We start from the raw sequence: 21,488 nt of genomic DNA, 5'->3' as shown, positions 1-21,488 counted from the left end.
AACAAATAAATGCTGTTTGGGTATTGCAGTTCTTCTGTGATTTGAACGATTCTGATTTATATTATAGTATCAGGTATTAGGACATTAACACARGCAATCATTATTTCAAACTTAATTTTTATTTGGCTGATTTTTGGAAGGAAAGTATATTGTTTTTAAATTGAAAATTCCAATTCCAGTGGAACTGATCTTTTCTTCATCCTTTGTTCTGAGATACGTGCCTAAGGTCCACCATCTCTGGGGCATGTCTGTGGGAGGCRGATGGGTACTCACCAAGTTGTGTTTATCACTAGGGTTACACAGATGAGCCTCTGTCCAAGATCCTGTCACACGTGGAAGATGGGAACATTGTGCAGCTCGATCGCTGGAACCTCCATGTGGAACCAAACCTTGAGGCAAACCCTGAGGAGAAGGATGAGGCGGCCACAGAGAAGGTAGGACACTTCTTGTCCATGTCTGTTCCCTACTCTGGGGATCAATATTCTGCATCTCACAGGCTCAAGGAGCTCGAGCACTTTAGGGTACAGCAGTGGGTTGTCATTTCCATCTCCCTCCTCCGATTCCATTTCTCCCCTCATGGCTGTTATCTGCTTTGCCATCATGGGATTAGGCATGTAATGATCAGAACTGAATGTCCTTAAGGGATTTTTAATGATAACTTGCAGAAGTTATAAGTCCAGTTCCTTCCAAAACTGTTTCTCTAGCAGAAATATGGGTGGCTGAAAGTATCTCAGGAAGCAGAGAGTGTCCCCGCAGAGTGCTCTTCACCTAGGCAGGCTGGCCAGAGGTCCAGTGCMTCCACTGCATTATCTGCTGTACCTCTGCCAAGCAGGGGGTGAGTGGAATGCTGCACTCCCATATCCTATGTGATCCCAGGGCCTGTATGCTTCATGTCCTGCCCTGGGACTTACACAGCTGCCACAAAACCACTGAGCTCGGAGTGATAGCAAAGGTCCGGTCTGTCATTTCAGTCYGCCTTTCCTGGGAAGAAGGCAGGCCTTCACTCTCTAAGCCTTACAAGTGCAGTACTTGGCTCTACTGTAACGTGACCTGTTCTTTGCCATGGCTGCACGTTGGCAACTTCATCCTGCAAGCACCAGGTTCCCAGTCTTACCCCTCCTTTCCGTTACAGCTTCCCTTGGATGTTTTTAATAACTACTTCAGCCTTGGCTTTGACGCACGGGTGACCCTGGAGTTTCACGAATCCCGAGGTATGTGGCAGGGCCAAGGCAGAGCCTGTGTTGATGGCTACAGAGGTGGGCCAGTAAAATGCTCCTCAGCCACTGGAAAGCAGACAGGAAGGATTAGCCCAGGGACATGACCAGAGGTGAAATATGAGGARTGAATAATGGGTTTAGAGAGGAGACACTGTTTCCTCAAGGAAATAGAGTTGTGGCCTATGTCCTGGCTGACTCTGGCTGGAGAACTCACTTCAAGGAAGAGCAGGAAAGTGAAGTATTTCAACATGCAAGCAAATTACCTGGACTTTTTTCTCCTTTCTCTAGAGGCAAATCCAGAGAAATTCAACAGCCGATTTCGGAATAAAATGTTCTATGCTGGGGTGAGTATCTGGAGAATACTGAGGAGCTGGGCATGCATTCATAACAACCTTAACTTAAACACACAAGCGTGGCTCCACTGTGCTCCATCCTGTCCACACCCTTAAGCCACTCGCCTGAGTTTGATGGGCTTTTACATGCACYCAGGCTGAACTATCCCACTGAAGTTGGTGAGGTGCTGTAGAAAGGCTAAAGCACTGGCAGTTGCAGCTCCTTTTTGGCTGTGAATGCTGCTGGTGGTACAGCTTGCTCTCTGACCTGCAGTACAGTTGCTCTCTTGATCTCCTTCCACTATTGTTCTTGTTCTCAGGCTCATGGATGGTCACTCAGGCAGGACCTCCCTGGATCTGTGGGGAGGCAGACTGTCCCTTCTACTCTGGAACAGGAAGTCTCTGTATACGTAGCCCCCAGATTGCTTTGGTCTTTTATTTTATACCTCAGGCCAATTACGGCTCCCTGGCTAATTATGTCACCCTCCTGCATTTCACTTCCAGAGCTTTGTGTCATGGTGTCCATACACACACACACACAGACACACACATCCTGGTGTACCTTTCTACCCAGGTGGCTGAGTGACCAGTATTTGTGCTGTCTTCAAGGACAAGTGCTACTCTGCATCAGTTCACATCTCTCCTGTCTATCTCCCCTCCTCTCTGTACAGTAAAACTCAGAGGGGACAGACCCTAGAATCTGTGCAACATAGGCCATACAGTCTCTCCTGGTATCTCTAAATGAAGTCTCATCAGCTCTGTTTTATTGTACTTCCTTACAGCTTGAGACTGAACTTCTCTCTTGTGACTCCAGTCTCTCACTGGAGGAGGCCCACCTTGCCAACTCTTTCCTAAAGCCAGGAGTGGGCTGGTGAGGAATTACTGGACTGTGTTATTAGGGCTGTGAGGTGCTCCAAGGAATTCTGGTAGGCAAAATGGCAAGGGGAGTTGGTCAGGTTTTGGGCATGAGAGAGATGGCTTCTGCCAGTGGACAGGGAGGTGACTTGCCCCTCTTGGTGTTTGAGATCTGAAGGTCAATATGGTGGTCTTCCTGTCTGTTTAGCTGGATGTCTGATTGCAAGTTATGTTTCTTTCTTTGGCAGACGGCTTTCTCTGACTTCCTCACGGGGAGCTCCAAAGATTTAGCGAAGCACGTCAAGTTGGTTGTAAGTGTGCAACAGTGCCCTGGGCCAGGGAGGGTTGYGCACTGTGGAGCTGGGAAGGAGTTGTCCTTCTCAGCATGCTGAATATCTCAGGGCTGTTAGAGAGTATGACTTGGGGCATTGGCTTCTGTTGGGTTGGAGGACTGATACCTTGAAGAGCAGAAGGGGAGGCCATTTCCTCCCAGGTGGGTAGGGTGGGCCATGCCCCCCACACACACACACTACAGCAACCTGAATGTCCCTGTGTTGTCTTCAGTGTGATGGGATAGACCTGACCTCCAAGATCCAGGACCTGAAGCCCCAATGCCTAGTCTTCCTCAACATTCCCAGGTGAGTAGCCCCAGGATGCACCCTCTTCTGCCAGGCTCCTCACACCCCATCTACAAGATACCCATAGGTCTGGGTGACGGGGACTGTCTATGCGTCACCCCATGTTCTTCCACAGATACTGTGCAGGCACCATGCCCTGGGGCAATCCTGGGGAGCACCACGACTTCGAGCCACAGCGCCATGATGATGGCTGCATCGAAGTAATTGGCTTCACCATGACATCCCTGGTGAGTTGGTATTGTTGGTGGTGGTAGCTAGCAACCAGGGGGATGACTGTTCCATTGCCAGGAGTCAGCCAATGCCCCTGGTCCACAACTCCTCTACTGAGGAGTTACGGTGGTAGCATATCTGACAGTATCTGTTCTCTAAGATTTTAGACAAGATGCTATTGTACACGGATCTCTGTGGATCTCTTCCTGCCGAGAGCAGTCTTGAGACTTTGAGGACTCAGCTCACTTGTGACATCTGACTGACACTGGGTGTTCTCCCCATCCACTTCTCAGTCTGTGCTCTTCTCTCACTCTGGTCCCTTTTACAGGCTGCCTTGCAGGTGGGTGGCCATGGGGAGCGACTGTGCCAGTGCCGGCAGGTGGTTCTCACCACATCCAAGGCCATCCCCATGCAGGTAGAYGGGGAGCCCTGCAAGCTGGCAGCTTCCTGCATCCACATTTCCCTGCGCAACCAGGCCAACATGGTGCAGAAGACCAAGCGGCGCAACTCCATGCCTCTACTCAATGAGTAGGTTCCTCAGACCAAATCATCACCTCCTTTCCAAAGCAGAAGGGATGGAGAGGGAAGGGGCAGAACCGATCCATCTCTCCCAGAAGCATTTTAATCCCCCTATAGAGGGGCTAGGAAGGAATCAGGCCACAGAAACATGGCCAAACTCTGAGGCTGGAGAAGCTGTTGATGGCACCTCCTCTTGCCAGTCTATGTTCTTGCCTTGCTCCCTCCTTTGTAGGAAGGAGTGTGACAGGGAGAAGGTAGACTGTCACTTTCTGATACYTTCCTTTTTCCTTTCCCCCTATATGCAGCCAGCAGCCAGTGCCTGAGCGGTTGCGAATCCGCGTGAGCCGAATCAGCATGCACGACTATGAGGTGCTGCACTACGATAAGGAAAAGCTCAAGGAAGCCTGTGAGTGACCTGCTGAGTAGCCAGGGTGTAGGAGTCACTATCACCAAGTCTAGCAGTGCCCTCAGCTGGGCTATATGAGGTGTTGGTGCTCAGGCACAAGCTGCTCACTAACTTGTTTGTGCCCTGTCCTACAGCTGTGCCACTGGGGATCATTGTGGTTCCAGGAGACAGTGACCTGGAGTTGTGCCGGACCCAAATTGAGAGGCTGCAGGAGGTGAGGTGCCATGAGGGAAGTGGTCACAACAATGCTAAAGATGAAGAGGCTCAGGGAAGAGATTTCTAGGCCTCCATGACCACCCAAACATATTCCTGCTTCTGGTAGCAGCTCACCATTTGCCTTCAACACATCCTAGAGGCAGATTCCCAAGCTGGATGGCCTTTGTCTGGCAGCTTCTTTCTCAGCATTGTTCTCACTCTGTACCCATGGCCCAGGAAAGTTACTGTACAGTGGAAAGAGCCAGCACCCATCCCGCAAGGGCCTGGCCCATCCCACGTGTTTGGGGAGGCATTTCCTCTGTCCGTTTGTTCGCTGTACCATGCATCCTTCAGCCCTCTGTGGGCTTTGTGTTTCCTGGTACTGCTCTGTCCTTTCCTGGATGCCCAGTTAGAGTTGTTCCCCCCAACCCTCGCAATTCTCTTCAGTTGCATGTGTGAACTTTTGTGCTCTTGCCAATGTACTAGTGTAGTGCGTGTCCTTGACCCAGACATAGGCTGTGTAATGCCAGCCCCTGGTGAGCAGTACCTTCTGAGCCCACAATGTGTCCTGCTGCACAATCTGTTCTTGTCTCAGAAGATTTAAAGGACCTTGCCCAGCCTACAGCTGACTGGCTCTGGAGGCCAAGAAAATTCCATTCAACATGCATGCAGCGTGTTGCAGAGCTGAGTTACGGAGTTGCTTGCCCAGGCCAGCTCACTGGCACCTGCTCCTCGCTCTACTGACTCTGCTTTCCTGCCTTCTGTCCCCTGTGTGCCCAGGGTGCTGGTGTGGAGACCTAGGCAGACATGAGACTAGGAGGCTCTTGGGCTCAGAGAACAGTGTTTTGGGGTTTTTTTTTGTTTGTTTTTTGTACAGTATCASGCTGGTAGATGCCTCTAAAGCTGCACATTGAGGCTGGTGTGTCTTGCATTGCATTTCACTTCTCTCTCCTTGAGCAAACACTGTGCTCTCAYCCCAGAGCAGGGCAGGGTTGGGACCTCAGCCTGGCAGCATGTATAGTCAGGGAACTGCCTGCCATATCTTCTGTAAGGGGACAGAGGAAATCCCTACGGGGCTGAAGAGAGAAGAGGGCCACCCAGACAAACATTGTAATGGTACACCTTCCTTGCCTTTCTGCAGGATTTCCCTCCACAGCCCTCTGCTTTACAGCGCCTGCTCTTTGAGGTGTGTATGGCCTCTCTCCCTCCACCAGACCCATCTGTCATGTGCACCATGCTGGTCTTGTGGGCTTATCTTGTGGCACCTCTCTAATGAGTTGGTGTATATCAGCTCAGATCTGTCCCATGGCACTCCTTGTCACCGTATGTTTTGCCTGTGTTCAAAGTTCCTCATTCTGTCCAAGCACTTGCAGCCCTCAGTGTCTGTGGGGACCTCCTAAAGCAGGAGGGACAGCCTGGGGAGAGGCAGGAAAGCCAAGAGACATAACTTTATCATCCTTTCTGTGCAGGAAGGGGATGGAGCCAAACCAAAGACTCTCTCATCCCAAAAGCTGTCCCCAAAATGGTGCTTCCTGGACTGTGAGTATCATTTCCCTCTGGAGTGCTGATTGTGTGTGAATTTGGGGGCAAGGAGATGGACTCATAGTGAAAAGCCACGGAGAACTGTTCGAGCCTTGGGACTTGGGGATGTTTAGGATCTCTGCAGCCAGGCTCAGCAGTTCTTTGGCACTAGCTGTGCTTCTGCTTGAGGGTCATGAGTGGAGCAAGGAGTCTGCCAGGTGAGGGTTATCTGCTGCTCACCTGCCTCTAGAGCTGAATGCAGCTGCTGTTTTGCAGTGTGTTGGGGCTCTTTGGAGAGCTCTGGTTGCTCTCCTGTGTCATACAAGCAGGGGGCACCCATGCTCCAGTATGCTGGGAGCAAGGCTTACCGAAAGCCTCCAGCGTGGATTCCAGTGATAGGGATGAACAGGTCCCCAGCTGGACTCTGCCTGGAGCAGGTTCTCCGCTTCTCCTCCCATCCTGGAAACATCTTTTGCCTCTCCCTTTGCCTTCACTTCACTTCAGCCAGACAAGAGAAGTAACTGCTGATGACAGTTCATCTCCCTGATTCGCAGGAGGAGATTTCTAACTCCAGTAACCTGGCTTATAGCAGAACAGAGCTAACCTTCTGTGTGTTTGGAGAGCAGCACGTAGGAGCCAGCCCCTGTGTGCAGGAGGGTTAATGGAGAGCCAAGGAGATAGCCAAAAGCAAGAGCCAGCYCTAGCCTGGGCCAAGAGGAGGTCCAGGGGAGAGGCTCTAGAGTGGGAGAGGACTATTGCATGGCAGCTTTCTCCACCAGAAGGTGCTGTCTAGATACACACTACAGAAATGTCTCTTGTTCAGCTAATTCAGGTATCAGCTGTGCACAGGCAAGGACTGTAGGGCTGAAGCTGTGCCCCAGTCAGCTGGGATTACAGGATACTCCGCATGTGCAGCAGGGCAGCAGGGACTTTTTTTWCAAACTGGGCTTTCTTCCAGTCCCATTTCTCAGCCCCTGCTCCTTTTTCTGTCTAAATTGCCATTACTTTGATTCCAAAGCTTCCAGGCTGCACTGCTGCTCTTACTAAGACTTATTTTAGGTGTCTTTCTTTTTCACTGACCTGGGTGGCTCCCTCGGATTCTCCCACAGACCAGGTCAGTGCAGGTTTTTGTGCCCTCTTAACAGTGCTGGAGCAAGTCTCCAAACCTGCAGGAGCAGCTGAGAGGAGGAAGGGGGCACTGTGCTGAGCAGGCCCATCTTTGTAGCTGACAGCCACTGGTGTCCAGCTTAAGGCCTTYTGGGGCACAAGGCTTGTGATTCAGGGATCATAAACTACCCTTTCTCCTCTCCTCAACAGAGATGCTGCATTTCCGCTGAGACCCCAAGTCCCAGATGTGTGTTGGTACCCTGTGGTAGGGAAGCCAGGCACAGCTATGGGCTACAAAGTAGGCATGGCAAGCCTTGGGCCAGGCAGAAAACGTGCAGCTTCTGGTTCGGGCCTTCAACCCTGCATGCGGAGCTGCTGGAGTTGCTGCTCCCAGGTGTCACTACCAGGACTATTTTCCCTCCTCATACCGGTCTCCCAGCAGCAGGTTCTGAGCTCAGGAAAATGTGTCAGGAAAGGAGCCAGAGCCTCATTCAAAACAGTATGGGCTCATTAAAGTGACTGAATTACAGGCCTTCGTCAGCAGATCCATGACTGTAAATCTCCAGTCAGGACAGGATAAATGGGGCTCTTTCGCTCCTCTAATCTGCTCTGGCTTGTGTCACAGCCATCCTCATTCTGTTCATGGAGGAAATTCCCCAGACCCTCAAGGATCCCACCAGAACCTTCTTGAAGTAGGTACCAGCAGCACCGGATCACAAGGGAAATGCCACCATGCAAGGGGGCCTATTTATCTTGCCACTCTGCCTTTAGTTGTCCTGCCCTCCCTGGCTAATGGCARTAAGTCCCCAGACCCTCCCTGCTCCCCTGGGAGCATTAGCTGTGTGGGTCTAGCTCCAGCACAGCCACTTGTTTCATTGCTGTTGGGGGAGCTCCTTTCCTGTTGTGGGGATTTCTTCTCTTAGGAAGAGGGATGAGTGGAGAKATGCACCTGGACAGAGGGCTGTGAACGACAGGCTGGAGGCTAGTTTGAAGTTCTCCTGCCATCCTAGGAAACAGGAACTTGGATCTACRTCTGGAAATTGTGTGCTCTGTCGTGACTAGCAACTATAAGCTCTGATGTGGCCTTTTGGTGGTCTATGGGATGTTACTTAGTAAAGTCAGAGCCAGGAGAGGCTGAGCTCCCATTCTCCKAGCCTCATTTAGTGCTCCTGTTTCTCTGTGCACTGTTACTGCAGTAACATGCATCATGTTGAATCAGAGTAGTTCCTCAACCAGTCTAAGCAAATTCTAAGATGAGCAGTGTCCAGCCCAGAGCTTGATCTGTTCTGTGTAGTGTTGTGTTATCTCTGCAACACCAAAACACCTGAAAGTCCCCAGAAAGGCCATGGCATAAGCTAGTTCTAGTCTTCCCCATAGCTTATGGCTGTTGCCAGGGGTCACTGAAGAGAAGATGGGAAGCAAAGGCATGTTGCACAGGGGTATGGCAGTCTTAGGCACCAGGGGCTACCTCTCAGGTGAAGAGAATAGCGGGGTCCTGGCAGACTCCTGATGGACATCAGGGGACTGTTCCTGGTCAGGAAGTTGCTGTTTGCTTTGCTGTGCCCTTCATGCAGGACAAGAATTGGCTGAATAGCTCACTACCACTCACTRTGGAAAGTGGTGGAAAATGGCCATCTTCCTCGTCCTATGCAAAAATCACTGTCTCTCTCTCTTACAGCAACTACGGCRGATCGTTTTTATAGGATAGACCGTGCACAGGTGAGTGTGGCCTCATCCTCCAGCTGTGATGTCCTGCCCTCCTCCCAGCTTTTTCTGCATGTCCTGACAGGACAGACTTAATACGTTGGCTCAGCCATGGCGTTGCATAGGTCCCACACCCCACACTGTCCTGCCTCCCAAGTGCTCCCCTTGGCACTGGGGCAAGAGGACCCACATTGCCTTGCTGCAGCCCTGCACTGTGGAGATGGGGCAATCCCTGAGGTAGCTGGTGCTGCCTAGCCCAGGACCTGCCCCAGCACACACTGCCCCCTCTGGAAAAGGAGGGAGAGCRGGTGGGAGCACAGGGACATGGGCTGGAAGCTGCCTGCAGAGTCCTACCCAGGGCAGGAGGCAAGAAGGCCAGAAGTAGTCTCCTTTCAACCTGGCCAAGTGATGATTAGTTTCCAAGAATCGTTAGAGTGAGCTTTGGACCATGGCATGAATTTGGTGAGGGACTAAGGTCCTGATAAGAAACAGGGGTGGGATTTGTGCCAGTCTGGGAGTGAAGACTGGAGAAGAGTGATATAGCAAAGGCATGCCTGACCATGACTTTGGAAGTTGGTGGATGGACACTGATGATCACAAATTTCCTGGGAGTGGATGAGGTGGGATCCAGCTCCCTTCCTTTCTCCACCTCTCGTTCCACAAGGCTCCACACCATGCTGCTTTCTCTCAGCTTCACATCAGCCTTAGTGCTGTTGATGGAGGCTTCCCAGGCACAGGGCCTATGACTCTCTGAGCCACCATCACTCTGCTGAGTTAGTGGGTGGGCTACAAGGCACAGAATGTCAGGGGATGGGAGCTTCTGAAGAAGCTGACTTGTGTCTTCCAGGAGCACCTCAACTATGTAACGGAGATCTCTCAGGATGAGCTCTTTGTGCTGGACCCAGAGCTGGTGATCACCCAGACTGTGGGCACCTCTCCTGCCATGCCTGACCTCGTTGACTCATCTTCCACTCCCACTGAGCACCATTTTGCATTCCCTTCCTCTTCCTCCCCTCCTCCCTCCTCTCCTACCCCCAGGTGAGACTGCATGCTGTGATCTGAAGTGGGAGATAATGGAGTGCTGGACCTCAAAAGGGATGGGGAGAGCAGGAATGGGAGAGCTGGGGTTGGCTTCACAGCTACAATTCCCAAGATAGGTTACAGAGAGGCTCCCAGGAAGCGAGCAAGATTCCAGTGGTGAGTTAGACCAGGATCAGATGCCTTTCTTTCTGTTCTGCTCCCTGCCAGCTCTGCTGAAAAGAGTGGAATATCACCAGGTGACTCAGACATGGGGTCAAGTTCCAGGGCTTGGTCCATAGGGCAAAGGGCATGGGTCTGTGTAGGTCCAAATCATGGCAGCTTTGGGTATGGGTGAGCACTGGAGCTCAGAACCAAAGTAGAAGTGGAAGTGAGGATGAGAAAGAACCCAGATTGGGGCAGGGGGGAGAGAAGCAGATGGCATGGCCAAAGGGCAGCTAGGTCCTTTATCTGCCTTTCTTTTAGTCTGCTGGAAGAGGGCTACAGGTAGGCCTCTCCAGAGCCATTCCTCTGCTCACTGTGTGACCTTTTGGGCAAGGTGCTGGCGGGGTTAATTATGCCTTTTCTTCTTCCCTTCCAGTGTGGACACTGGGCTCTGCCTCCCGCATAAAGGTGAGTTCTTCTGTCCTTACTGCAGGCATCTGGCAGGTCTCCCAAGCTGCTGTGCCTCCTCTTACGTCAAATTATTTTGGATCCCCACCATTTTTTTTTTTTTGCCTGTCCTGTCTCTGAGATGTGGCCAGGAATGGAGTGTGGTTTTCCAGGCCCTGCTGTTGGTGCACTGGGTGGGAGTACAGACTCTTGGAGGCCAGGACAGGGTGATCCTGGAGGTGGGCAAGTAGAGATGTGACTGTGATTTGCAGACCAGTYCATCAAAGTGCTTTCCCTGCTTTGCAATGCCGTGTGAGAAGGGCAGGAAATGATGTGGCAGAGGAGTTAATCCCCCACCTGCAGAGCCATGTGCTGTTGGCTAGGTTGTTGGGGGGGGGGGGGGGGAGAAAGGTGTTGCTGCCAGGCACCAGCAGGAGCTCAGGAGGTGAAGAGCGCAAGGTCAGGGGCCTCTCTGAGCTGAGCAAGTGGGAAGTTTCCTGGAGCTTGAGCAGACCTCAGTGCATGGAAATGTGAGTAACTGGTGAGAAGCCTCTTAGCTGCTGACTGACTTCCAGGGAATCTGCTCTCCACTTCCATCACCAGTCATCCTTCCTAGGGTAGAAGCACCTTCTCTCGCGCAGACATGCTTCGCCAGGGGCTGAGGCCTAGCTGCGGCCTCGGATATGTGCCCACAGTCTGGGTGATCACCACAGATCCCRTGGCTTGTCCTTTGCATAGCTGAAGGTGGAGCACCCATGTAAAACCAGCCTGGCCACTGTTTACCCTGAGACCATGGGGACAGCACATAGAGGAGCTTGTCTTATAACCTCAGCTGAGGTTTGAGTCCTTCAGTGCCCCCAATTAGACAAACAGCACTACAGCTTGGCTTTTCTGACACTGACCCATCTCCCTTCTTTGTAGATGACCTTCTGATAGAAGCTGCCAAGAGTGGCAACTTCAGCCAGGTAAGGGCTCCTACCGTGTGCTGTGATGTGCAGCCAGAGCTGGCTCTGGGCACTGGTCCAGGGCTGGCTGATGTGTCCCTTGGGCCTGTGGCATGCCCTACCACCTGGACTCCACTGTTTTCCTCAAGCCATTCCTGTTGAGGCCTTTCTTTAAGGCAGCGCCCCAGCTGGGAGTGGTAGGTGGAAACCAAGCAGGCTCCTGGCAAGAAGCCCCGTTACTTGCCAGGGGAATGTGGAGGGAAGGGACTCGATAATGTGGCTGAGCTAGACGTAATTCCTCTCCTGCTGAGGACCTTGAAGATGCAAGTTCAGGAACTTGGTGGTTAGAAGTGATCTGAGAAAGGAAACTTATCYGGAGCTCTCTGGCAATCTTGTAGTTCCAGGAGCTGCACCGGGCTGGAAGAGACTTGATGGTGCGAGATTCCTCAGGACAGACCGTCCTCCATCATGCTGTCAAATCAGGGAGCAAGGATATTGTCAAATACATCATTGAGAACGGTAAACTGGGACCATTCTGCTGTGAGCAAAGTACTCCCCTTGGCAGAACAGGCTGGCAACAAAGCCTGACCCTCTGCTCAGAGGGGATGCTCTTGGGGGCAGAATCTTTTCCTTCTGGGTTTGGTGCATCCTGCTTCTGTGGCGGTGGCTTTCCATTGCATCTGTCTGCTGGAATTGAAATTCGTGGCAGCTATCACTGAAATGCAGCCTGCTTAATTTTTATTTAGGTATTTCTCTGTAATGGTGTCCACAAACAATTCTTCTCCCCTGATCTTGATTGAGAGTCAGAGATGCAATTGCTCACCTGAATGCTTTGGTTGGGAGACAAGACCTCTGCAGGCAGCAGGGAAATAGCAGCTCCTACAGAAAGATACTTTGTGTTACTGGGGAATAGGTGGGGCTGTCTGTGTCCTGAAGCCTGGTCTCACTTGGCCTGCATTGTATTTCTCTCTCTAGCCCCTTCAGATATCCTGGATGCCACAGAGGAAGAGAAGTAAGTTGTTGAGTGATTTGTATTACCTGTTGACCAGACAATCTGTGAAGTTACCAGTCTTGTCAGCCCTTCTTTTACACAGTTGCCCTTCTTCTCATTACCAGCTATGATTTCCTGTCCATTCTTGGACTGAATAACCCTTGAGCAGCATCTCCCCTTCTCAGTCCAAGGCTGTCTGGGCTGGGAGCAAATGTTGCCAGACAAGTTGCAGCCCACTGTGAGCTCTTTCAGCAGACTGAGAGCAGTCCTTTGATGCTGTCTCTGTGCATGCATGTCCCCACTCAGCATGTTTGGGGTGGAGGCATCTCATGTCTTCTGCTTTCTTCTCCTCAGTGGCGAAACCAGTTTGCACCAGGCYGCAGCCTTACGCCAGCGCACTATCTGCCACTACATTGTGGAGGCCGGGGCTTCACTCATGAAGACAGACCTGCAGGTGAAGGCAGGAGGGCTAGAAATGGGGCTTTCCATGGGGACCACAGGGGTCAGTGGGAGCAGACCACTTACCGGGTCATCAGAAGAGCAGAAAATGAGTCTTTGGCTCTAGTCTTTGCCAGCTTATGGCCTGTGTGTGGAAAAGGTGTGCAGGCCCAGGAGAAGAGGAGCCATTTATGATTCCTGGTAGGTTGACATGAAATATAAATGCTCACCCAGCAGAGCCTACCTGCTTAGCCTACTCCTAAGTTGCATAAGGGGTTAAATCCCTCTCCTCCTTGCTCTCCTCTGTGTGTTGTTTTATTAAATTAGCAGCAAGGGGCTGGAATGTCTCATCCCTGTCTCCCCCCTTTCCACCCTCTGAGGTCAGAGCAAGGACAGTCTCACTGACAAGTTCTCTCCCAGCTGCGAGGCTCCCCCCACTCTCCCCCACGTGGAGCTGGGATGGGAAGGCTGAGAACTCTTCAGATGAACTAGGCCTACAGAGAGTATTAGCAGGCAGCCGGAGCACTTTCAGTCACATACTGAATTAATTGAGATGTGTCTTGGTGTCGTGGGTTTGTGCCAGCCCCCACAGAGGAGTTGTAGAAAGGGACTGAAGCTGCATTTTGGTACACAAGGTTCCCAGGGCTAGCACGGAGTGAAGTGGAGGTGGCCAGGTCTCTCTGGCAGAGGATCCTAGCGGTGAGCTGTAGTGGAGGAGATACAGTGACAAGCTAAGAAGGTGCAGTCTATGGGTCTGGGACACAAGGAAGGAGCCCAACTGGGGATCCAAACCTGCTGGAGCTGGTAGAGTTCTGGGTACTCAGACCATGAGCAGTCCCTTTGCCAGCTGCCAGAGAGATGTCATACAGACAATCTCCGGCTCCCAGTCAGTCCTCCTTGTTCCTGGCCAAGGCTAGAGCCTTGCACAGCACCCAGAGCAGGAGTGGCTTGGCTGGCGACTCAGCCAGCAGCTGTAGGAAGAGAAGGCAATGCCCAGATGAGAGGGACACTGGGAAGCGCCAGGAGGAGAGGGCAGCTCCGGAAGCACAGCCCCTCTGCCYGTAGAACAGAGGCTCTTTGTGGCAGGAGCACAGATCTCTGCTTAAGCATCTGCCTGAAGCAGATGAACAACCCCAAACTTGCCAGTGCAAAAGGGAGCCTAGTTCAGGAATGACAGGCTCCCCCAAGGAAGGGGACTTGCACATGCCTGTGTAAATGCATGTCTGGGTTTGTAGCTGTCTGGGGACCTGTCTGCTCTGCTGCACTGACCTTGCATAGGCTCCAGGTTACAACTTGCTTGCACAGGCAAGAAACAGCCTTGTTAGAAACCTCACTGCAGGAACTCTGTGTCAGACCTGTAGCACAGCTGAGCAACGGGTTTGAAACAGTCTGGTCCTGTATCCCACAGCTTTGGAGGAGGCTGGATCTTATCAGGTAGCATGCATCAGCCTGGGCAGGCAGAGGGGCCCCAGGAGCTCTAGTTTCAGGCTGTGGATCTGGGCAGGCAACGTTACATTAGGGCTTCTGTAGGTGGATGAAAAAGAAACTCAATTCCATGTCTTCCCCCCCCCTTTGTTAAATGAGTGCCTGGATTCAGTGGATACAGAGAGGAGGCCCCTGAGGAGAGCTGGGGTAGTGAAGCACAGAATAGTCTCTGTCCCCGCTACATGCGTGTGCGAGGGTGAGGGGAGATCACCACAGGGATTCGGTGGCGTGGCCAGGCCACAGTGCGTATGGAAGAGGAAGTTTCTTCGTAAATGTGTCCTTGAGTGTGAGAAGGGGGGTGACCCTAGCAGTTCCTGTGTATGTGAGCATGCGAGAGAAGGGAGACCCCGAGTTCCAGCCCTGTCCCCATGGCACGCCTGCTTGCACGGGGGAGCCRTGTATGTGTTCGTCATCTCTCTGCCTTTGTGGTGGTGGTGAGTGTGTGTTGGGGCGGGGGGGGGTCTCAGGCTTTTGTCCACAGTTGTATCCACGTATGGTGGAGACTTCGTATGTCTGACCACTGAGGAAATATAACTGTAGGTTGTCGTGAAGGCCCTTGCACCCCACTGCAGCCACCTTGCCCTGCTGTGCACCACGGGATGAGCTGGGCAGGCCCCGCTTTCCTTCTGGGGCTGATTTTCAATGGCAGCGGCAGAGTGCCAGGTTTCCTTGGCCTTTCTCAGCAGAGGGTTTGTTCAGCACCACAGAGCCCGGGCACTTAATGAGAAGGAACGAGGAGCAGGGGGAGGGAAGGGGGAGAGGAGACGTAGCTGAGAGCTGTTAACAGATTTGCTTTTTATGGAGTGCRGGAGTTCATTAGTGGACACAGTCCAGATGGCTGCAATAAGCTGGTGAAATGTGATCCTCCTCTGGGAGCGGGAGCGCTAGTGAGGCTGCGAGAGGCAAGGGGGGTTGGTATTCCCGGGCATTCCCCAGACATACTCCTCATTCCTCACCCTCTCCCGCCTGCCTCTGCAGCACCAGAAAAGAAGCAGGTCACAGATACGGACCTTTGTCTCCTTTCGGTGTGGCAGGCAGGCTGGAGAAGACCAGGGCTGGTCTCTGTCCTGGCCTGCACATGGGATGGCAGACAGTTCCGCAGACTGTTTCCAGCCTCTTAGCAAAGCCAGGCTCCTTTGGAGCATGCTTTCTTTACTGCCCGCCTCCTCCTGGCACATCTCCTGCCTCAGAGCTTGGCTTTGGGTACTGCAGGCCTCCACTGGAGCCACCTTCTAGAAGGGAGTATTGGGGGAAAGGGGCCCTTTTGGTGCCAAGAGTGGTCCACGAGGCAGCATTCAGTGCTCTGACACCCTGCCTTCCCTGTGCAGGGAGACACTCCCAAACACAGGGCTGAGAAGGCCAACGACCCCGACTTGGCTGCCTACCTCGAGAACCGACAGCACTACCAGATGATCCAGCGGGAGGACCAGGAGACAGCTGTGTAGTGCTCAGTGTGCCTTAGCCCAAGCCAGCTCAGGCAAGACAAGAAGAGGACAGCAACTGGCAGAGCTGTGAGTCTGGCCCAGCCCTCCCTAGATCTTCGCCTGGTCCCAGAAGAGATGGGGACAGCAGAACTCTGCCTCAGGCAGGGCTGGGACTCTATTTATTAGGACAGTGGGTATTTGGGATTTGAAACCCAGTTCTTCAYGTGTCCCTGCTTTGTTCTTCCTCCACCACATTCCCTGCTATGGATGGGCTCCATCCCACAGGGCCTGTTGCAGCAGGCAAAGGATGAAGCCCTCTCTCTCCCTTGCACATGGGAGTGATACCAGTGTCCCCATAGGCTATTGCCTGTGATCCTTGTGGGATATTGTTGCTCAGCCCCCTCTCCCTGCCAGTGGTCTGCCCTCCATTGCACACTTTGCTAGGCTCACATCCAGTTCCTTCCGTCCTTCCCAGTACAGCCATGGGAGGTGTAGACTGTGCTGGGCAGGCTGCAGGATGGCCTGCGTGGGTGYTGTGGGCCGAAGGGAAGCACCATGATTCTTGCTGCTCTTCCCTCATGTTGKTCTGGGTCTATCCTATTGCCCTGCTGGGGCCCTTTGGTGGCGAGAGAAAAGTCCATGACATATTTGAGACATGCACCCAACCTTTCCCCAGAGCAACTGGGGCTGAGCGCTGGGGCTGCTCTGCTTCCAGACCCTGCCTTTCTGGTTGCTTTGTTTTCAGTGCTTTGCCAGTCCACAATCTGGCATAGGATARGTATGGTCTGGATGGAGCCCTCCAGACTCTCCATCCCTCAGAGAGCTGTGTGGGGGCAGCTGGTGCACGTGGCTGGCTGCTGGGCCTCTCTTTGTGACTGTGCTGTACTGTAGCCATGGTGGAGAGCCACGCTTGGCCGGGGCAGTGGTGTAGAGGCTCTTATATTTCCCTAATGTKCTTTTTAGCTGACTTGGATACAGCTGCCCTCTCTGCTTCAGCTCCAGCACAACATTAGGAGTGACACTCAGCTGGAGAGGCAGCACCAGAGTCAGTGCTACTCTCAGGGGTTCCCCCCACTCCTCCCCAACCTGTGAACTTGCATCCTCTGAGCGTGACTTCTGCCATCCCCCTCAAAAGTGGATATAAGGCTTTGCTGGGAAAGCTGTGGGAGCTCACCCAGACACAGGTTTCCTAGGCAGGATGCCAAGTTGACCTCTCCAGTTTTAGCAGAAAGAAGGATTTGGTTGCCTAGAAAGAAAACATCAGGGATCCCAGAGTTTTCATGTGTGCAGTGGGATGGCATTTCTTGTACCGCCTGCCATAGGGTGCAAGGGCACCATGGCCCATCTCCCCTGTGGATACAATGTATGCTGGAGCAAGCTTTTGAAGACTTTTGAAGTCTCTGAGATCAAGAGGTGCCAGCACATGAAGTGAGCAAGAAGCCCTGGAGGTAGTGTACCTGCTTGGCATGTTCAGGTGGGAGGCAGTTGTGGAACCAGTCTAGGTTGCTGCTTGCAGGGTACTATTGCTGCCCCATGCGGTCTGTGTGGACCCCACCATCATCCTGAGCTCAACCAGGGTGTGAGTCTTCACAGCAAGCTGTGGCTACTGYGTAGTGTTAGGTGACACCTTTCAAATCTTTCATAATGCCAATACCAAAAAAGTATCACAATACCACTGAGAACCACAATAGCATTGAGGCTTTTGGTCGGGGAGGCAGGGAGTTATCCTAGAGGACCAGGGGAGTTGTGGCAGAAAATAAAGGCGTACCTGGGGCCAGRGCAGTGCAGAGTGGAGTGCAAAGGCTTCTGTCAGGGATCCAGTAGTACTATCAGCAATTAATAACATTAGTATCCCAGTGCATTTAGAGCTGCAGTACTCCAGCAGCATCAGAATTAGCCAGCAGTGCTGCTCACTWGCAGCAGAAAAACAAGGCACAATTGTCTTCTCAAAGGTGCAAACTGCTGCCCCCCAGCCAGGATGCCCAACCTGGGCTGGAAAAGTTTACAGCCCCAGCTTGCCCCCCACCATCTGCCTTTCTCCCTAGTTTTATATGTTCCCTTAGTTTTTGTACAGGTAGTTCAGAGACACACTGTCCCCCTCCCCGCCTGGCCCCTCTGTGCACGTGTGAGCTGAGTTGCTGTGCAATTCCAAGCCTGGCTTGTTTTTAGGCGGAGGGGGTGTTTTGTAGCTCTGCCCGTGGAGGGCAGAGGTTCTGTGCAATACCTGGTTCTGTGTTTCCTAGATGCTGTTGTAGGACTGTATTTTTTGTAACTCCGTAAGGGTGCCAGCTCTATCAGGCTGATGGCCTGGCATGAGCCTGTGTTCCCATTGCTTTTCAACTTTGACTGTTTGGATGTTGTTGTTTCTTGCCATTGAAATAAAAAGATGGATGTTTTCCTTCCCGTCTCCCTCCCTCCTTCCTTCCCTCCGTATCTGCAAGAATGTGGTGGACACTGTACAAATGAAACACCTTTTTTGGTATGAACAAGGTTTTCCCCCCAAGGCTTCTGTCCCACGTCTTAACCACAGGCTCAAAGTACTCTGGGAATTTCCCTGCTGGATCAGATTTTTGGACCACTTCCCTGCACAGCAGACATCTAGCACAATTGCTGCATGCAAGCAAGGCCTTTCTCTTGTGAGACCTTCTCCCCCTTCAGGGACACTCCGTGTCATACATCAGTATTTATGGTAACATGAAACAGGGAGAAAATCCACTACCCTTCCAAGTGATCCAGATGAGCCTGAGAGTCATGAGCTGCCAGCTTGCTGTTCTTGCCTTACTTGCATTCTTTTCTGGGACAGGAGACAGCAGTCGCAGAATCAGGCTGACTTGCCCTTTGCAGCTGCACAACTATTGATTGGTTACTACAGCAGCATCCCACCTCCAAATTTCAGAATTTTTCTGCTTGTRCACATTCCTACAAAACCCTTTTCTTGTGGTGAATGCAGCTGTCCCCAGCCATGTTCCTCTGCTGGGGATGAATTTGCTTTCCCAGCAAGAGCAGAAGCCAAGGCTTTCCCTATTCATTCTCATCTTTAGGAGGGAGCAGTTTGTTCCTGCTTCTAGTGCTAAGCTCTAGGGCTGCAGTGTCAAGTATCTTCCCAATTCTCACAGGAGGACTGCAAAATGATTCAAGAGCAAGAGAATTAAGAGCTTTCAGCTCAGTCACTGACTCGTAAGGATGACCATGGCCAATACTGTTTCTTTTTCAGAGTTTCCTTTGGAAAACAGAGGTAATAGAGCCTGCTGCCCCCCACAGTGCTGTGGTAGGGAGTTGGAGATGGACACGGTCTGTGATTCATACTGTAAACTCAGATTTCTGAGGGCAGCTTGACAGCCTGCCTGTCACTACTGCCTCCACCTCTCTGGTTGTAGAGAGACAGCCTCCTTCCCCCAACACATTGTCCCTTCCACCCCCAGAAGCCTCCCTTTCGCTGACTTCTGCCCAAAGCTAACAGTGGGATTCTGTAATGGGTGTAATGCACACCAAATTGTCCTAGTGCTCCTGGGTCAATGCCCAGGGACCAGATGTACATGTGATTGCAAGGAGAGGCTGATTCCAGTTCAGTGCCCAGACTCAGCGTATTGGCACTTGGCCTGTTCCTCTGCAGCAAGGACTGTCAGTAACCATGGCAATGAGAGTTTTCCAGCTGCCCTGGTGTCAAATTTATGGTGGGGGAGAAAAGAATTCTTAAATGCAATTGCTCTGATGAGGAGTGTTAGGAAATAGGCAGTCTACCTTCAGCTTCCTGCCCTGGAGAGAGTTGTGCAGTTCTGTACAAAGGGCTTTAGCCTCCTCAATCTCTTCCCCTGCAGCAGGATGCAGAAAATCAGGCCAAACACTGGAGGTCTGTTCAGTCTCCCATGTAGCTGGGAGTGTGCACACAGCCAGCACATGTGTGGGTATGTATGCACACTCGTGAATGCCATGCAAAACCAACCCTAGCTGAACAGGCCTGGGGTGCCAGCAGTTGACCARGTTAATTATTAGCTGTGCTTGCGACCCTCACGTCTCCTGCCAAAGTATGAACGAGCAAAACTTCCTGCCATGCACAGCTGTACCCTTGCACTGCCGCTACTGTACCATAGTGCCCCAAGSAGCAGGCTTTTAGTGAGGATGTAAAATGTGGAGTTTCATGCCGTGAATTACTTAATTGTGACACTTTAGAGGTAAAATGCTCTAGCTAAACAGTTGCAGGGAAGTGCACCTCGGTTTGTCATGCTTTCTTTCTCTCTTCCCTCCTTCCCTTGGTATGAGGCCTCTTTCTGCAATCATAGCGTTCTGCTTCTTATGTAAGCCGGAGAAGCTCTGCGTCCCTCTGAAAGGGAAGAAAGGACATGTCTGGCACAGCCATGTCTGAAAAGTGATGCACGTGGTGACCTTTCGTGATGCCATCATGTGGCTTTTGATCCCCAACCCAAGGAGACAACAGGAAAGGAAAGAGAAAGGGTAGAAATGAAGGGAAGAGCAAAACTTGATGGTGAGCTTCTCAGTACTTTGGACTGCTCTGTACTGGGGACTTCGACAGTGTCTCAGTGGCTCCTGCCCAGTGAAGACTGAAGAAAACCAGCCATGCTCACTCCACAGCCAACTCTTTCACAGCTCTAGCAGGACCTGGTTTGCTCATTACAGCTCYGTGACTCAGGACTGCAAAACTGATGCCACTGAACCCTAGCCTAAAGCAACACACCTAGTCACTTCCCCTTCCTCTTTCTGAACGTGGTTTGTTCCTGCAGCTTTCTCCGGCTTTGCTTTAAAGTCCCCAGTGATGGAGGACCAAGGGGTGCYACTCACTTTGCTAGGCACCCAGCTGGCAGGACCCGTTTCTGCACTCTGYGCTCAAAGGTCTATTTCTGTCTGCCCTGCTGCTGCTCCTCATCCGGTGGTAGCCCTCGCAAAGCAGCACCCATTGCTCTGTGTGTGTGGAGAGAGGGAGGGAGATCACACCCTCCGGATGGTTGCCAGCCATCATCTAAACCTCTACAGATGTTCAGGAAACTGCCAGCAGCATGTGAGTTAAAAGTGAGAATTTCTTGGAAAGCAATTCTTGATTCTGAAGCAGCTCATTAAAAAAGAAAGAAAGAGAGAGAGGAGAGAGAGAGAGAGAAAGAAAGAGAAAGAAAAAGAGAAAGAAGAAAGAGAGAGAGAGAGAAAGAAGGAAAGAAAGAAAAAGAAAGAAAGAAAGAAAAAGAAAGAAAGAAGAAAACTGCTTGTGGCTGCCCAGCTCTCTCAACAGCAATCTTCCAGGGAAAGGGGTGGAAAAATGGCTTGGTTCCCCAGCACAGCCCACTCTTTTGGCATGACACTAGCCCTTTTGGCTGGTAACTCAAGAAAAGAGCTGGCTTGGTCCCTGCATCCCCTTGCCTCCTGAGAAAATATGGTAGTGGACGTGGGAAGCAGTCACATCTACAAAGTCCTTTCATCCCCACCCAGCAATCTGATAATGTATTGATGCTTCACCCAAGGAGAAAGGCTGCAGCAGGGCTGAGCCACAGACTGTCACAAGCAGGCTGTGAGGAACAGGACTGGGGAGAGCCCTGAGTCAGCGTGAAATGCAATAAGAAATAATGTGCTGCTTCAGGTACCTCCCTGAGGGGCATGTTCTGCCCCGTGGGAGGCAGAATGAGTGGGAAAAGACGAAAAGAGCAGAGACCAGGAAAGATCAGTCCAGCAATGCCGGAGGTCACCAGGAGCAGGGAACAAGACATAAATGGAGCTGATGGAGATACAGGGCAGTTCTCTTTGCTCCATCTTACCTCAGGTGCACCAGAGGTCATCTTCAAACGGCAATCCGAGTCCTGGGCCCCAGGATGGGTATTGCTCCTGCGTGGTCTGGGGCTGAGCGGCACTAGCTCAGCCCCCCCCCCCCC

At 52.0% G+C, this 21,488-nt stretch overlaps 1 protein-coding gene across 2 annotated transcripts in view; it reads left to right on the top strand.

Moving 5' to 3' along the window:
• DGKZ (diacylglycerol kinase zeta) overlaps window positions 1-16,983 on the top strand; it is a 30,591-nt gene extending 13,608 nt beyond the window's left edge. Inside the window, exons 14-32 of one of the 2 annotated variants that reach the window (XM_085306331.1) lie at window positions 294-434; window positions 1,133-1,211; window positions 1,506-1,561; window positions 2,653-2,715; window positions 2,969-3,042; window positions 3,158-3,269; window positions 3,581-3,780; window positions 4,077-4,177; window positions 4,312-4,391; window positions 5,514-5,558; window positions 5,842-5,911; window positions 8,679-8,719; window positions 9,552-9,742; window positions 10,323-10,354; window positions 11,255-11,298; window positions 11,676-11,796; window positions 12,253-12,289; window positions 12,623-12,722; window positions 15,520-16,983. In XM_085306331.1, the coding sequence (XP_085162457.1) occupies window positions 294-434; window positions 1,133-1,211; window positions 1,506-1,561; window positions 2,653-2,715; window positions 2,969-3,042; window positions 3,158-3,269; window positions 3,581-3,780; window positions 4,077-4,177; window positions 4,312-4,391; window positions 5,514-5,558; window positions 5,842-5,911; window positions 8,679-8,719; window positions 9,552-9,742; window positions 10,323-10,354; window positions 11,255-11,298; window positions 11,676-11,796; window positions 12,253-12,289; window positions 12,623-12,722; window positions 15,520-15,636 (1,704 nt within the window). In that variant the 3' untranslated portion in view covers window positions 15,637-16,983. The remainder of the gene's footprint in view (window positions 1-293; window positions 435-1,132; window positions 1,212-1,505; window positions 1,562-2,652; window positions 2,716-2,968; window positions 3,043-3,157; window positions 3,270-3,580; window positions 3,781-4,076; window positions 4,178-4,311; window positions 4,392-5,513; window positions 5,559-5,841; window positions 5,912-8,678; window positions 8,720-9,551; window positions 9,743-10,322; window positions 10,355-11,254; window positions 11,299-11,675; window positions 11,797-12,252; window positions 12,290-12,622; window positions 12,723-15,519) is intronic. The other variant, XM_085306339.1, reaches the window with a different exon arrangement.
• Window positions 16,984-21,488: the final 4,505 nt, after the last annotated feature.

This window comes from Rhea americana, unplaced genomic scaffold, assembly GCF_003343005.1.
Source record: "Rhea americana isolate MKP2758 unplaced genomic scaffold, rheAme1 scaffold_102, whole genome shotgun sequence".
In the NCBI taxonomy this organism is placed as follows: Eukaryota; Metazoa; Chordata; class Aves; order Rheiformes; family Rheidae; genus Rhea; species Rhea americana.
Note: the sequence above shows the minus strand (reverse complement) of the source record. Positions and strands in the feature narration are given on the sequence as shown.